This window comes from Macaca thibetana, chromosome 2 (genome assembly GCF_024542745.1).
Source record: "Macaca thibetana thibetana isolate TM-01 chromosome 2, ASM2454274v1, whole genome shotgun sequence".
Lineage (NCBI taxonomy): Eukaryota > Metazoa > Chordata > Mammalia > Primates > Cercopithecidae > Macaca > Macaca thibetana.
Window position 1 is genome coordinate 134,242,537 of NC_065579.1, and position 14,165 is coordinate 134,256,701.

The window sequence follows — 14,165 nt, forward strand, 5'->3', positions numbered from 1 at the left end:
GGATTCCATGACTTGACCCATTCCCCACCCCCTGTTAATGCTGTGCAAAGAGGTAAGCTTCTTGCCTGAAGTTAAAAAGAGAGTCCTCCAGGCAGGTAACAAGAAGAGCAAAACAGGTGTAGTTCTTAGTACTATTTAGTGGCTGTCCAGCAAGTGTCAATTGTGTAGGTAAGATATCAAGTCAGTTTGGATATACCTTGGGAGATATGTATAATCTATATTAGGACCTGTTGCCTAATTTCAGTAGTCTCTGGCCCAGTTCTTTTACTCTCATATGGTGGGTGTTGATGTCTTTTTATTATTGGTGTGGCAGTATTTTGCAGTCATAAATTAGGTTTTGGAAAATATATACATGACAGGTTCATTGGGTTATATCTTAGAAACAGGGCCCTGCAAGGGAATTCCCAGATAATCCTATACTTTTTCCATACACGATTATCTATCATAAAGAATGTACTTGGTGAACTAACGTGGAAGTAGAAAGCCAGATACCACACATTCTCACTTAAAAGTGGGAGCTAAATATTGGGTCCACATGGATGTAAAGATGGGGGAATACTAGAGGGGGAAAGGGGAAAAGGGCTGAAAAACTACCTGTTGGGTGCTGGGCGCGGTGGCTTACACCTGTAATCCCAGCACTTTGGGAGACTGAGACGGGCGGATCACCTGAGGTTGGGAGTTCAAGACCAGCCTGACCAACATGGAGAAACCCCGTCTCTACTATAAATACAAAATTAGCCTGGCATGGTGGCGCATGCCTGTAATCCCAGTTACTCAGGAGGCTGAGGCAGGAGAATTGCTTGAACCTGGGAGGCAGAGGTTGTGGTGAGCTGAGATCACACCACCGGTGGCACTCCAGCCTGGGCAACAAGAGCAAGGCTCTGTCTCAAAAAAACAAAACTACCTGTTGGGTACTCTGTGTTCTATCTGGATGATGGGTTCGATCAGCATTAAGCAATACACCTTTGCAACAAACCTGCATGTGTACCCCCTGATTCTAAGAGAAAAGTTGGGAAAAAAAAAAAAAGATCTGCTTGTTGAGGCCAAAGGAAATGTGAGAGACAGTCCTTGTCAGAGGTTAGTTTTTGTTTAATATTTTAGCAAGTGGCTGACTTGACTAGCAGCTCAGTGCTCATTAGAGAGGGGAAATCTTTCCATTTGTCTTGGCGGTGATAAGAAAAAAGACAAGGAGGGTTGATGTCTATGAAATGGTAAGACATGAAAACAGCACTACCCAGAGTCCCCACTCTGTCTTTTGGGGATTGCTTCCTCACGACTGATACCACACCCAGAGTCCACTGTGTTAGTTGTTTAGCTTATGAGTATCCAAGGCGCAGAGTTTCTAGCTGTGATGAGTGTACCCTGTACATCCTGCTTTTTAATTTTTTATTATTTGTATTTTTCCAAATTTCCCACTTTCTGTATTAGACTGTTAGAAAGTTGTTGGCTGGCTTATAGTTTTTTTTTCCCCCTAAATTATGTGTGTGTGTGTGTTTTAAATGGGATTTAAGTAATTGCTTCTCAGATTCCTCTTTCAGGATGTTGGCGTTGTTTTTACAATTAGATACTAGAGTACTTTCTTTGCTTCTAGTGTTTTGAAGCATTGAAGACAGGAAATAGTTCTTTTTTGGACATTTTCCCGTATGGAAAAAAATGATTATTACTCTTAATTATCTTCCTTTTCAAAATCTTTTATTTTGGAATAATTTTAGGTTTATGGGACTGTAGCAAGGGTAATACAGAGAATTCCCACAGACCCCTCACTCTTTGTCACCCATTGTCAGCATCTTATGTTAGCAGGGCACCTTTGTCAAGGCTAGGAAACTGACTCTGATACGGTGCTATTACCTCAACTCCACACTCGATTCAAATTTCACCACTTTTCCCACTGCTGTCGCTTGTCACACCCTTTTTCTGTTCCAGGATTTGGTCCAGGCACTACCTTGCATTTGGTTGTCATGTTTCCCCAGTCTCTTCGGGTCTGTGACCATTTCTCAGCCTTTCCTTATTTCTTATGACTTTGACAGTCTTGACAAGTACTGGTCAGGAGTCCTATAGAGTATCTCCCATCATGGGTTTGACTGATGTTTGTCTCATGCTTAGACTGGAGTTCTCCTTTTTTAAGAGGAAGAGAGAAGCACCTATCCAGAAAAAGGAGTTTATGCCATTGTGAATGCTACCTTTAGGATTATGTTTGGGATAACCCAGCATTTTTGTAGATTGTTAAACAAACCTGAAAAATAGCAAATGATTCATTGGCCAAACGAGTTCCCTGCCTTGATTATTCTTAAAATACACAAACACCTCAGTGACCCTAAGAAGCCATTCATTGAGGAAACCCATTGAGCTTTAACGCTGACATGCCCTAGCCTTATGACCTGAGAGTGTTTTAACATTCCTCAGAACTGCTGACCCCCAGAATTCACACTGGGAAACCCTGACCTAAAAGATGGTAAAGTTGACTTGAGCTCCTCAGTCTTTAAGCTCAATACTAGGCAAGCCGGCCCATTCTGGGTGTGAAAAACCTGCCCAATGGTGAATAGGGCATTACGTCCATCTGTAGGGTGTCCCCCATAAAAATTGTAGGCTCACGACTCATCTTTCTCCTGTACAGCCAAGAGCCGGGCTATTGCCATTCCCGTGGACCTGGACAGCCAAGTCAACAACCTCTTTCTCAAGTCCCACAACATTGTGCAGAAAACAGCCATGAACTGGCGGCTCTCGGCCCGCAATGCCGCACGCAGGGACTCTGTTCTGGCAGCTTCCAGAGACTACCGGAATATCATTGAGAGATTGCAGGTAATGCCTGGTGTTGAGAGAAATGATGCTTAGCCTGGCCTCAGGTGACTGCCACACACAGCAGTGTGTTCTTGAGCCAGAGAGCATCTAAACTGGGCCGTAGGAAGATGTCAGCATGGTGAACCAATAGTCAAATGTTGTGTATGTAGGGCCAGGAGTGGGAAGTCACTTAGAAATAGAAAAGTTCCTGAAAAAGTGATGGTTTTTAAAGGTTACTCCTAGATTTGCAGATTTCTTGGTGAAAAATTGGGACTCTGCTCTTATTAGAAGGAAATATTGAAGTATTACAGAGGATGTTTAGAATAAGAGCATAAATGTTCCATTTTTTCCATCACTCTGGGATTATTTAGCCTCTTGAATCAGCAGGTGAACAAGGGTGGTGATGCCTGAGAGAAGAATTTTACATCAGAATGAGGCAGATGAAAACAAAAGTATTACTTGCAGCTAGATTATAGACCTTTTTTCTTAGTATCTACCAAGACATCTGCTCTTCTTTTATTAAAGGGGAGAGTAGAGAGTATTAGATGTTAAACACTTAACGTTAACATCTTTTTTATACAAGCACCTCAGATGATGCTCTCACAGGTAGTACATAGACCACAGTTTGAGAATCACAGATCCTTTGAATGAGCCCGCAAGCAGTGTTTAAAAGTGTAGTCTCAGACTAGTGCCTGGGTTAAATTTAAATCCTGGCTCTGCCCCCTAGAAATGGTGTATTCTTGGGCAAGTTACTTGACTTCTCGGTCCTTCAGATTCCTAGTCTGTAAAACAGTGACACCTGCCTCATGGGGTTGGTGTGAGAATTAAAGAGAGTTGATAGTATGTCCCAGTTACCTGTATTTTGTGCAGCAAATCACAACACTTACTTTATTCTCTTTTGCTCTTCTGGAGGTTGACTCAGAAGGGCTCAGTGAGCTATTTCTTGCTTAGAGTTTTTCATGAGGTTGTAGTCAGATGGTGACTGTGGTTGGACTCATCTTGACACCTTGCTCACTCGCATGTTTGGCAGTTGCTGGTTGTCAGGTGGGACGTCAGCTGGAGTTGTTGACTGAAACATCTCCATGTAGCTTGGGCTTCCTCACACCATGGCAGCTAGGTCCCAAGATGAGTGTGTATGGAGAGAGACAAGTGAAAACTTTATTGTTGTTATGACCTAGCTTCAGAAGTCACATAGCGTCAGTTTTACTGTACCCTGTTGGTCAAGGTGGTCTCAGAGGTTCACTCAAGTTTAGGGGGAGGGAATCTAGGCCATCATTCAGTGAGAGGGATGTCAGTGTCATATTGTAAGAAGAATGTGCAAGACAGGATATATTGTGGTATAGCCATCTTAGGAAAATACAGTGCACATAAAATACATAGAGCAGTGCCTGGCATGTAGTGAGCACTCAGTTGAGGGCTGCTGTTATTATTATTACTCTTATTACTGTTGTTTACTACTGACTGTAACAGTTACTGAGTCTCTGTATGGTTACACAACCTACTTGAAGACAGATGAATTCATTAAATCATTCATCAGCTCCATGCTAGGCTCTGGGAATACAATGGTCACCAAAACCAGAAATGATGTTATTTGTCTCATAGTATTTCAAGTATTGGAAAGGAAAAAGAGACGTTAATTTTAAATATAAAATGGTGAGAGGGACAAGTGGGAAGTGCAGAGAAGTGAGGAGCGCTTGAAAGATTCTGATGAGGAAACTAATTTTGTTTGAGGTTAGGAATGAGGGTCAAGGAAGACCTTGCTGAGGAAAGTAACGTTTGAACCAAGATGAGAAGGAACAGTAGGACCTAAAGAATAAAAGGGAGGGAAACAGCATGTATAAAGACCATTATACAGAAAAGAAGATGAAAATAAAAATATTACTTAATTCCAGCTAGATTATCCCTTTTTTTCTTAGCATCTACCAAGAGATCTGCTCTCCCTTTGTTAAAAGGGAGAGTAGTGAGTATTAGATGGGTGTTAAACACTTAAACATGCATCTTAACTTGACCTATGAAGCCCTGCTCTTATGAGCAAAGGAAGGTTAGTGTGGCTGGAGCCAGGAAGCTGGGGAGGCTGGCGGGACTTCTCGGGTCAAGTTAAGAATTTCAGCCTTTATCATAACACAGCCAGTTCTTAAATAACAAAGAGAACCAGTTCTTGATTCCTGATTGAGTGCTTCCTGATCCCACTATGCTTTTAGAAAGGGGGAGGGATGTTGTAGACTCCTAACTCCATGAGCACACAGTATTTTCTCACCTGCTCAAATGAAATAAACTATCTGCAATCAAACATGCTGGTTTCTTGTGCTCTTCTTAGATTTATTATGCATATTCTTGGGAAATTAAATGAAACACATAGGTGGGCAATACTGTTCTAAGGACTTGGCCAGTGGCTTAAAGGATTGCGTTATCCAATTATTTACTGTCTGAGTTCTTGTGGTTTATGAGATTGCCTAGTACAGCAAAAGTTGTAATAGAAGAAATTCACTCGCAAACTGACCACTTCTATAATTAATCCCCATCTAGACATCCCTCTCACTTAAAGCTAGCATCTTTCCCCTCCCATTGCTTTGCCATCTTTGTTGGTGTCTCCTTGATTGCTGAATGCTATACATTTGACAATACAATGCAAATCAATTGCAATGTAAAGTTCAAACTGTGCAAAAGATGCAGGATTTTATGAAATACATGAACATGATAAGAACAACTTTAATCCCATGGAAATACTGTAGACAAAGATTTGCCAGAGTCAAGATCAGTTAACTATTGAAGAGAATATTGACTGGGTGCTTCCAAAAGGGATGCTATGGTGGGGAACTGATAAGATCCTCAGAATTTTCCAAAAATGACCCTTTTTGACTGTGCTGTGAAAGTCAATATGAACTAAGGGATGTTGCAAAGTACTGTCTTACAGTCTTGTTGGGAAAATTGCCCCACTCAAAATTATTTGATTGATTCATGTATCTTTATGCATCTTAAACCTTATTGAGTGATTACATTCATCACCCAAATTGTGTTAAATCTAAGATTAAATTATCTCCATATCGTTAGTTTTAGTTTCTGGATAAAAGATTTGTTAATTCTTTCTCAATCCCAACTGGGTCCCAATTTAAGCAGCTTTTCCCATGCAAATGTCCTTGGTTAACCAGGCCTTCCTGTATTATCCGACGTGCTGTGTTTGGCCCCTGTCTTAGCCAACATACCTCTAGGCAGGTTCCGAGTCACCAAACCATAGAGCAGACTTTAGCATCTTTTGAAGATAATTTCTCATCTGTTTTCTATCATTTGCCTTCAAATGGTGTTTGTTGTGTTGGTTTTGCTGCTCTTTCAACTTCTCTCTGTTTTCCTTTCCTACAGCTATGTGTTTTGCATTTGAAGACCATCATGCTATCAGGGTACATGTATTTAGCATGTTGATACAGCATGTTCATTCATTGGTGTCCTTATGTTTGTATGACTTTTTATTATGTGAATAATTCATGCTCATTGAAAATAGACAACACTGACAAGTATTTCTGTATAGAAGAAAATTAGAATCACCTGTAATCCCACCACCCAGAGAAAACCAGTAGTAATGTTTTAATAATATTTGATGTTTATCCTTTAGCTATTGATGATGTTTATAAAAATAGATTATTGTTTGACCTTTGTTACGCCCATGTCATAGACATCTTTCCATGTTGTTAAATTGATTTTTTGCGTCATATTTTAAGCTATATGCAATGGTACGTTGAGTAGCATAAGGCCATCTTGAAAGAAGGGGTGGTGGGAAAGTTGACTTGTTTTTACTTTGTTTTCCGCATCAGGGGCTAATGTTTCAGGTAACCATTGGGCACTATCTAATAATTTGAGATGCCAGATGATACTAAAGTTACTCTAACCTAGCCTACCCGTGCATCAGTGTTTTAGAGAAATCAGTGTCCTCACCCTCCTGTGGTCAGTGTCTGCCTGAGCCATTGACTGAGGCTGTGTTTCCGTTTTAGGACATCGTCTCCGCGCTGGAGGACCGTCTCAGGCCCCTGGTGCAGGCAGAGTTATCTGTGCTCGTGGATGTTCTCCACAGACCCGAGCTGCTTTTCCCAGAGAACACAGATGCCAGAAGGAAATGTGAAAGTGGCGGTTTCATTTGCAAGTAAGCGGCCTCTCTCTCTGGGGTGTTCATTTGCCAGAACCTTGATGACCTCACAAAGCTTTTGTTCCCGAAGAAGGAGACGTTGTCCTGTTTTTTAACTTTGATGAATGCAAGGTCATGTGCTAAAGTCCTGTTCTGACCTCCCCAAAGTAAGTTTGTCTATTAAATCCTGCTTACTGACACTTTTTTGTTTTGTTTTGTTTTGCTTTGTTTTTTGGTGAGAAGTTCTTATTTTAACTGCATGCCCATTCATTCGTTCATTACGGTGCACCCACTGTGTGCTGTGGTACAGACATAAAAAAGCCATGACCCCTCAGCCCTCAGAAATCTCAGACCTATCGTGACCTCACCATCTTTTCCTAACAGTTTTTTAATTTCTTAGTTTATGCCTTATGCGTAATCTGTAAGCAACAAGCAGACCCATGGTTAGAAATCTCCATTAGATTTTTGCCTTAAGGCCAGGCACAGTGGCTCGTGCCTGTAATCCCAGCACTTTAGGGGGCGGAGGCTGGTGGATCACCTGAGGTCAGGAGTTCAAGACCAGCCTGGTCAACATGATGAAACCCCATCTTGACTAAAAATACAAAAATTAGCCAAGCATGGTGGTGGGCTCCTGTAATCCCAGCTACTCTGTGGCTGAGGCAGGGGAATCACTTGAACCCAGGAGGCAGAGGCTACAATGAGCCAAGATCATGCTACTGCACTCCAGCCTGGGCAACAGAATAAGAACCTGTCTCAAAAAAAAAAAAAAAAAAATTTTTTTTACCCTGAGATTAGTTGTTTGTTTAGCTTGGGGCTGGACTCTGCCTATGAGTTTCTTACTTTTCTAGACCCCTCTAAGGACAAGCTTGTGCATAAGGGAACTGTGTGTATTGGCCTCAACCATCGTCCTCATGAGTTGTTTCTTTTTTTACAGTGTTGGCATATTTGACCCATTTTACCGGCAATTCTCAGTGGATAAATAGCCACGCTTTATATACGAGCAGGTCTGAGTGGACCTCTGTCTCGGTTCTTCTGTCCATATAATCTCTCCATTGTATGTGGCTGACTCCTGCTCAGTGAGCCTGTTTGCTGTGACTTACCAGCAGGTGTCGCTATTGAGACACAGTCGCTAACTGGCTGTTCTCAGTTCAGGGAATGCCCTGAAGTATGTTTAACCTGAGAGCTCTTAATAAATATTTGTTCATTAACGGACTAGTTAAAATAAATTGCTTGTGAAGTGTTTTTAATTTAAAGTTAGCTTCAAGGACGTAATCCATGGCTTTCCCCCCATTCAGGTTAATAAAGCATACAAAACAGCTGCTAGAAGAAAATGAGGAGAAGCTCTGCATTAAGGTCCTCCAGACCCTGAGGGAAATGATGACCAAAGATAGAGGCTATGGAGAAAAGGTATTGCATTTTATTTTCATGGTCAAACCAAGTTTTGCTATGAAATTGAAGGGAGGGACCTTTAAAAGCCCACCTTAGCTCGGGCATTACTGACTTAAAAAAAAAAAAAAAAAAAAAAAAGCTGGTTATCCAGCCCTTAAAGGGAGCTAAATCATATGACTCTCTCTTTTAAAAGTCAAAAATACTTAGTCGTCTCTCATAGGCTGCTTGCCACATAATCTAATGTCAGAGAAGTGATAATAACAAGATTTTCCATCTATTTAAATTCCCAGTGAGAAGCAAATGCCTCTTGTGTATCAAAGTATGCGTTTCTGATTTTTAGGTTTCAGCTAAGCATACCTGTAGGTTTACTTGCCTCGTTCAGATGAGATGTTGCACAATCCTTTCAGTGCACCAAGAAACGCCCTCCACTTCTAACTGCAATTAAGGCAGGCATACACGTCACCACTGCTGAGGGAGATTGGGAAATGGACAGTCCCGTGACCTGATTGTTCTTAGTATATTCAGTGAGCAAGGATATACCAGCTCCATTCCTTACACCTCTAATGTTGGGCAGAGCAGGACAGAAACAATCCCATTCCCTTTCCTTTCAGCCCCCAGCAACAAATCATGGGCATGAATTTAAGTCTCACCCATTTTCATTTGAAGGTAATAACGTTCACTAATGGTCAGCCAGCTATGCTTAGCAACAATTTCTGAGTAGGTGAATATGCTGATATCACCGACTTATCAAAATACCCAGTAAGTCATTTTTTCAGCTCTAGGAAGAAGCCTTGATAGTTAAATCAGCCTGCCTTGTCAAAATGGATGGTGACAACCAGATTGTCGCAAGTATAAATGTCTGCAGGAATGTTCCTTTGTAACCTCTCTCTCATTAATATTAGAGCAATGTTACTAGTGAGACTCCTTGGATAAGAAAACAGAAAACAGATTTTGTGGTTTCTTAGTTTATACCATGGGGCATAATCTATAAGCAACAAGCAATTCCGTGACTAGAAATCTCCATTACATTTTTAGAAACTAATTAGAACATAGGTTTCTGTAACTCAGTAGGAATTTTGCAGAGAAAACCTGCCAGACAAGAGTTTATAAATATAAATGATAGAAGTGAAGACCCCTGGTAAAGTGAGAAGTGCTGGGATGGCCTGTTCATACCTGTATAGGCACCTAGTAGGTCTTGCTCTTAAAAACAAGAAAAGAAAAAAAAGGCGGGGGGTCGGGGGAAGGCTGATGGCAGAGAATACACTTACCGGACAGATAAATAATAACTGTTTATTTCACAAGATCATCATTTCTCTTGAAGTTAGTTTTCAGAAACATTTATAAAATATGAATCTAGTTACAGAAACTTGCTCTCCATAAAAAAGGTTAAATCCACCAAAGCTGAGTGAGTATTTTTGCATCCATGGGCCTAAAACCTGATTTTTCAAATCTGGAGACCACAAATTTCTCTTATTTGGAATATCTATTTCTTTCTATAACCGAGGTATTTAAAGTAAACTTTGGTGCCTCTATTCTAGTGACTGTTACAAGTTGTGATTATACATGCAGTTCCCTGCAGTTGTCTTTTTATAACCTGGAAAGTAGAAGTATTGTCCTGGAGTTTCCTGAGTCTCGATTGCATGGCGGACAAGTATGTCCGGGTCTTTGAGGCCATATGGAAAGTGTGCTGCCCTGCTCCCTGCCCCTACCCGTTAGTGCCAATGGGGAGAGCATCCCAGGCCCCAGGGGATGCCACATGAGAAATATCATAATGCATGTTATAAAGCTCATGGAGAAAGAAAGGGCATAGGGTTGAGAGGACGCTCAAAGGAGATCACTTGGAAAGAGTAAATTATATCACAGTTTCATAGAGATTCCTGGGGTCTAGTTAAATCCTTTTCAGCTGCTGAAGAAATTAGTCACACCTAAGCAGAGAGGCTTGGAGAGAGATGGCATTTCTTTCCAGTCTGGTTAGGGCTGTCATTCCCCTCCATGAACATGAGCAAACTATAGGCCAGCATGGAAAATGCCATGAAACCAAGGAAGATGCTCTAGAAACCCACGTTAGCCACTCTAAACCTGCAAGACTTGCAGTGCTGCTGGCCCAATGCTTGACTACCGGGAAATGCTACTTAAACATTCCTATTAATTGAACTTCAAAAGAGAGAGAAGGAGAACAAGGGACACTAAAGTATTTCTGTCTTCTGACCTGGTAGCTGGTATTCACTTTGTCTGTCTCACTAAGGCTTTTTGAAGATGCTTTTTGATGGTTTACTGGCTGCCCCGTTTGACTAAAGAAGCATGACGCACAGGGCAGGCCAACTTTTTCAAGGGCAGAAATAACCCGGAGCCAAAGAACTAACCTTTCTCAAGCAAACCAGTTCGCTTGAGTCAGTATAATAAATGAGGTGTTCTTTGGCCTGAGTGCTGAGGACGACACCACGGTGAGTGTAGAGGCCGTATCCCTCCTCCCATCCCCGTTTGCTGATGAGTGGCCTCTTATGGAGCTTGTCCCATGACTGACACCTCCTTGGTGATGTCCAGAATTGTTCTGCTTCTCTGCCCCCTCCTGAGCCTTCACAGCCAGAGAATCGGATCTGGAGGGGCCCTGGCATGGCCTCTTCCAACTCTCCCTGTGCATACGAGGAGGCTGGGGCTCAGAGCTGAGAGACTGCCTGAGGTCACGTGTGAAGTCTATATGAGAGCAAGACTAGAGTCTGGGTTTCCTGAATCCCTGTGCAGTGTCCTCTCCAGCCTCCCCTGAGGTGGTGTGCACCATGTGTGGGCCGGGTTTTCTTGCCTTTTTTCTAAGCAATAATCCTTAAAGATGATGAGACGTAGGTACCTTTTCCCATCTTTACTATTTCATTCAACTTGAGTACTTAGTCAAGGTCACAGATGAAAAAGAAAGTTGACATCATTCTTTATTATCCTGTTCAAAAACATTGGCGTGCCTGTATGGATCTCCCTGCCTTGGGGAAAAAAGCCATGAAGAACTGTCACCCATATTAAATAGACTGAAACATGATAGAATCACTGTAAGACTGACCTACACTTTTTAAAAGTCATGGATATTCACTCGTTTCCTAGATTATGTCATAAGTAACAATGATAACATGGATCGACCTCTTGTCATGTGCTAGCCACTATACTAAACACATCTACCTTATCTCAGTTCAGCCTCAGAGATAAATACCACTATTGTCATTAACTATTTTATACGCAAGGAAGAGAAAACATAGGCTCAGAGAGCTCCAGAATTTGCCCGGGGTTACATAGTTAATAACAAGGAAACCTGGCGTTCAAACCCAAACAGTCTGATCCTAGAGTCCTAGCTCTTCACCATTGCATTATCAGTGAACAGATGGACACCATTTGAGTGTTTTGAGGTCTGCCTACAGTTTGAACCTCTAAGTTTCCATTATGTTACACGATTAGGTAAACAATAGTGGGCATTAGCCCTGAGAGCATTAAATGTGTCAAAACTTAAACATCTAGTCTTCAGCTCTTGCTGATTTTTCACACTGTTGAAAACACTCTCCAGTAGATGACAAGTGAGTTTACAAAGTGTGATTGTCCCAAGATCTTCCAAAATCTGTAGTTTTGATCAGTTCCCACACAGAGGAATCAGGCTAGTGAGTAGCAAGTGGTTGGTTCACTTGTCTGGGTCCAGTGCCCCCAAGAAGTACCTGTTCAAGAACTTTCATGGCCGGGCACAGTGCCTCATGCCTGTAATCCCAGCACTTTGGGAGGCCGAGGCGGGTGGATCACCTGAGGTCAGGAGTTTGAGACCAGCCTGGCCAACATGGAGAAACCCCATCTCTACTAAAAATACAAAAATTAGTCTGACGTGGTGCCACACTCCTATAATCCCAGCTTCTTGGGAGGCTGAGGCAGGAGAATCACTTGAACCCAGGAGGTGGAGGTTGTAGTGAGCCAAGACTGCGCCATTGTGCTCCAGCCTGGGTGACAGAGCAAGACTCCATCTCAAAACAACAACAACAACAACAAATTATCACGTATGATGAAAGGTAGGGGCTGACTGAAGAAGATGGCCAGAGATTTTAATCATGACCACTTAGGAATAAAAAAAATCATCTTTAATTCTTATGTCCCTACAATTCAGAGGACCACCAATGCATATACTTCTCAGAGAGTGTTAAATATAAAATAAATATTAAAACTATCACCAAGATAATGATGCAATATATTTTTGCATGATGCTTACAGTGTCTTTCTATCCTGGGTATTCAAAGTTAATAAACTTTAAAATTATATCAGGACTTTACAAATACTCTGTGTGCAATGCCTACTAATCTCTGCTTTTAATCTACAATTTAAACCATGTCTGTGTTGAAAAGAAAATAATCTCCTACAGCTAAATATCTCTAAAATTTAATCTGAATCACTCTCTAACTCAGAAAATCTTCAAGCCCCTAGACCTGGCTTGAGAAGGAAACATAGTTATTTTATGTATTATTAATAACTGATTTTGTTTACTGTAGGTTTTTATTATTAAACTGCTGTTGACTTAAGTTATTACTCAAAGAGCTTTGGAAAGAAATTCAGAGGCCAGGAATTAATGTAAAAGGATATCTCAGAATGTATTTAAAATCTGTTTCCCTTCTGAATAGTAGGAGCTGTTTTAGTACTAGAAAGTATATGACCTCAGGTAATGCCTGGGCTTTCATTTCCTACATTGTCAGTCTCCTATTAATTACCAAAGCGTCTTTGCTGCAGGTGAGTAAAGTATTAACATTTCCAGCTACTAGTGTTTTTGACAGCAACTTAAATTTGCAAAATATACTCAATGTTAACAAAGCCTAATAAAAAATCAGTTGAGTATCATCCATCTATCCTTAAACAAGCATAACTGTGATACTTCTCTTGTGCTTTTGTTTTTCTTGGACACGATGCTGATAAATCCCATGTCACTATTACCACTTGAGTTGGCACTAATCATCCTAGAGGGAATGTAGTTTCCTTTAATCATCCACAAGACCAGGCTGGGGATATGCTGGTCTTATTAGCTGCTGAAGTTACAGCTGGTACTGTTTGAGCTTCTGTCCCCCCACTGAGTCATAAAATGAGGCTAAGGAAAGAATTTTCTTTTAAACTGGGCTAATTCTACTCTAGTCTTTCACTCTACTCTTTCCCACCCTCTGTGGAAAAAACATTGGGGAATTTGCCCTTGCTCCCAGCTCGGTTCAAGTTTTCATGTCCACAAGCAAGCGCAGGGCTGTCTGCACACGTGGTTAAGTGACCTGTGAGGTCTGATGCCTGACATGTGAATAAAGTATGGCAGCATCGTGTCCGTTTTGGTCCCGAGCAGATGTCACTGTGAGCTCTGGCCATGTCCTCAGTGCCCAAGCCTCTTAGGATGGTTACCCGTCTGGCAAGGCTTTAAGGAGAAAGCAGCAATAAGAGTAAAGTCTGTAAACTTGGCTGGCTTGTATTTCCTTTCCTAACATTTCCTTCTTTCTCTCTCCCCTTTTTTCTTTTCCAGCTAATTTCCATTGATGAATTGGATAATGCTGAGGTCCTAATTTTGTTGTTTTTTGTTTTTCATGTCTCATGGTGGTGTTTCTGTGACACCCTCCCAGTTAGCCCTGTGATCCCTCCTCTAGTCTCATAGCGTCAGAGTATCTGGCTTTGTGTGGTGTGCCCTCTGGGAGTGAGTGGAGTCTGTCGTGTCTGTGTTAGCATTTCCCATGAGTTTGTTTGCCATTAGTCCTTGGAGATCTCATCTAAGTCTAGATAAAGACTTTCTAAACTGTGATAAGATTTTAATTGTTCGCTGTCTAAAATCTCAACTGAATTGGTGGTTGACGCTGGCCATTAACCTATCTCTGAAAGTCAGTTTTGAAATTGACCTAAAGAACTT

General features: G+C 41.4%; 1 protein-coding gene across 10 annotated transcripts in view; it reads left to right on the forward strand.

Moving 5' to 3' along the window:
- The window catches only part of ITPR1 (inositol 1,4,5-trisphosphate receptor type 1), a 354,798-nt gene that overhangs the window by 207,764 nt on the left and 132,869 nt on the right, over positions 1-14,165 (forward strand). For 7 of the 10 annotated variants that reach the window (XM_050778574.1, XM_050778575.1, XM_050778576.1 and 4 more), the window contains 4 exons: positions 2,615-2,799; positions 6,762-6,910; positions 8,188-8,299; positions 13,788-13,820. In XM_050778574.1, the coding sequence (XP_050634531.1) occupies positions 2,615-2,799; positions 6,762-6,910; positions 8,188-8,299; positions 13,788-13,820 (479 nt within the window). The remainder of the gene's footprint in view (positions 1-2,614; positions 2,800-6,761; positions 6,911-8,187; positions 8,300-13,787; positions 13,821-14,165) is intronic. The other 3 variants (XM_050778582.1, XM_050778583.1, XM_050778584.1) reach the window with 1 other exon arrangement.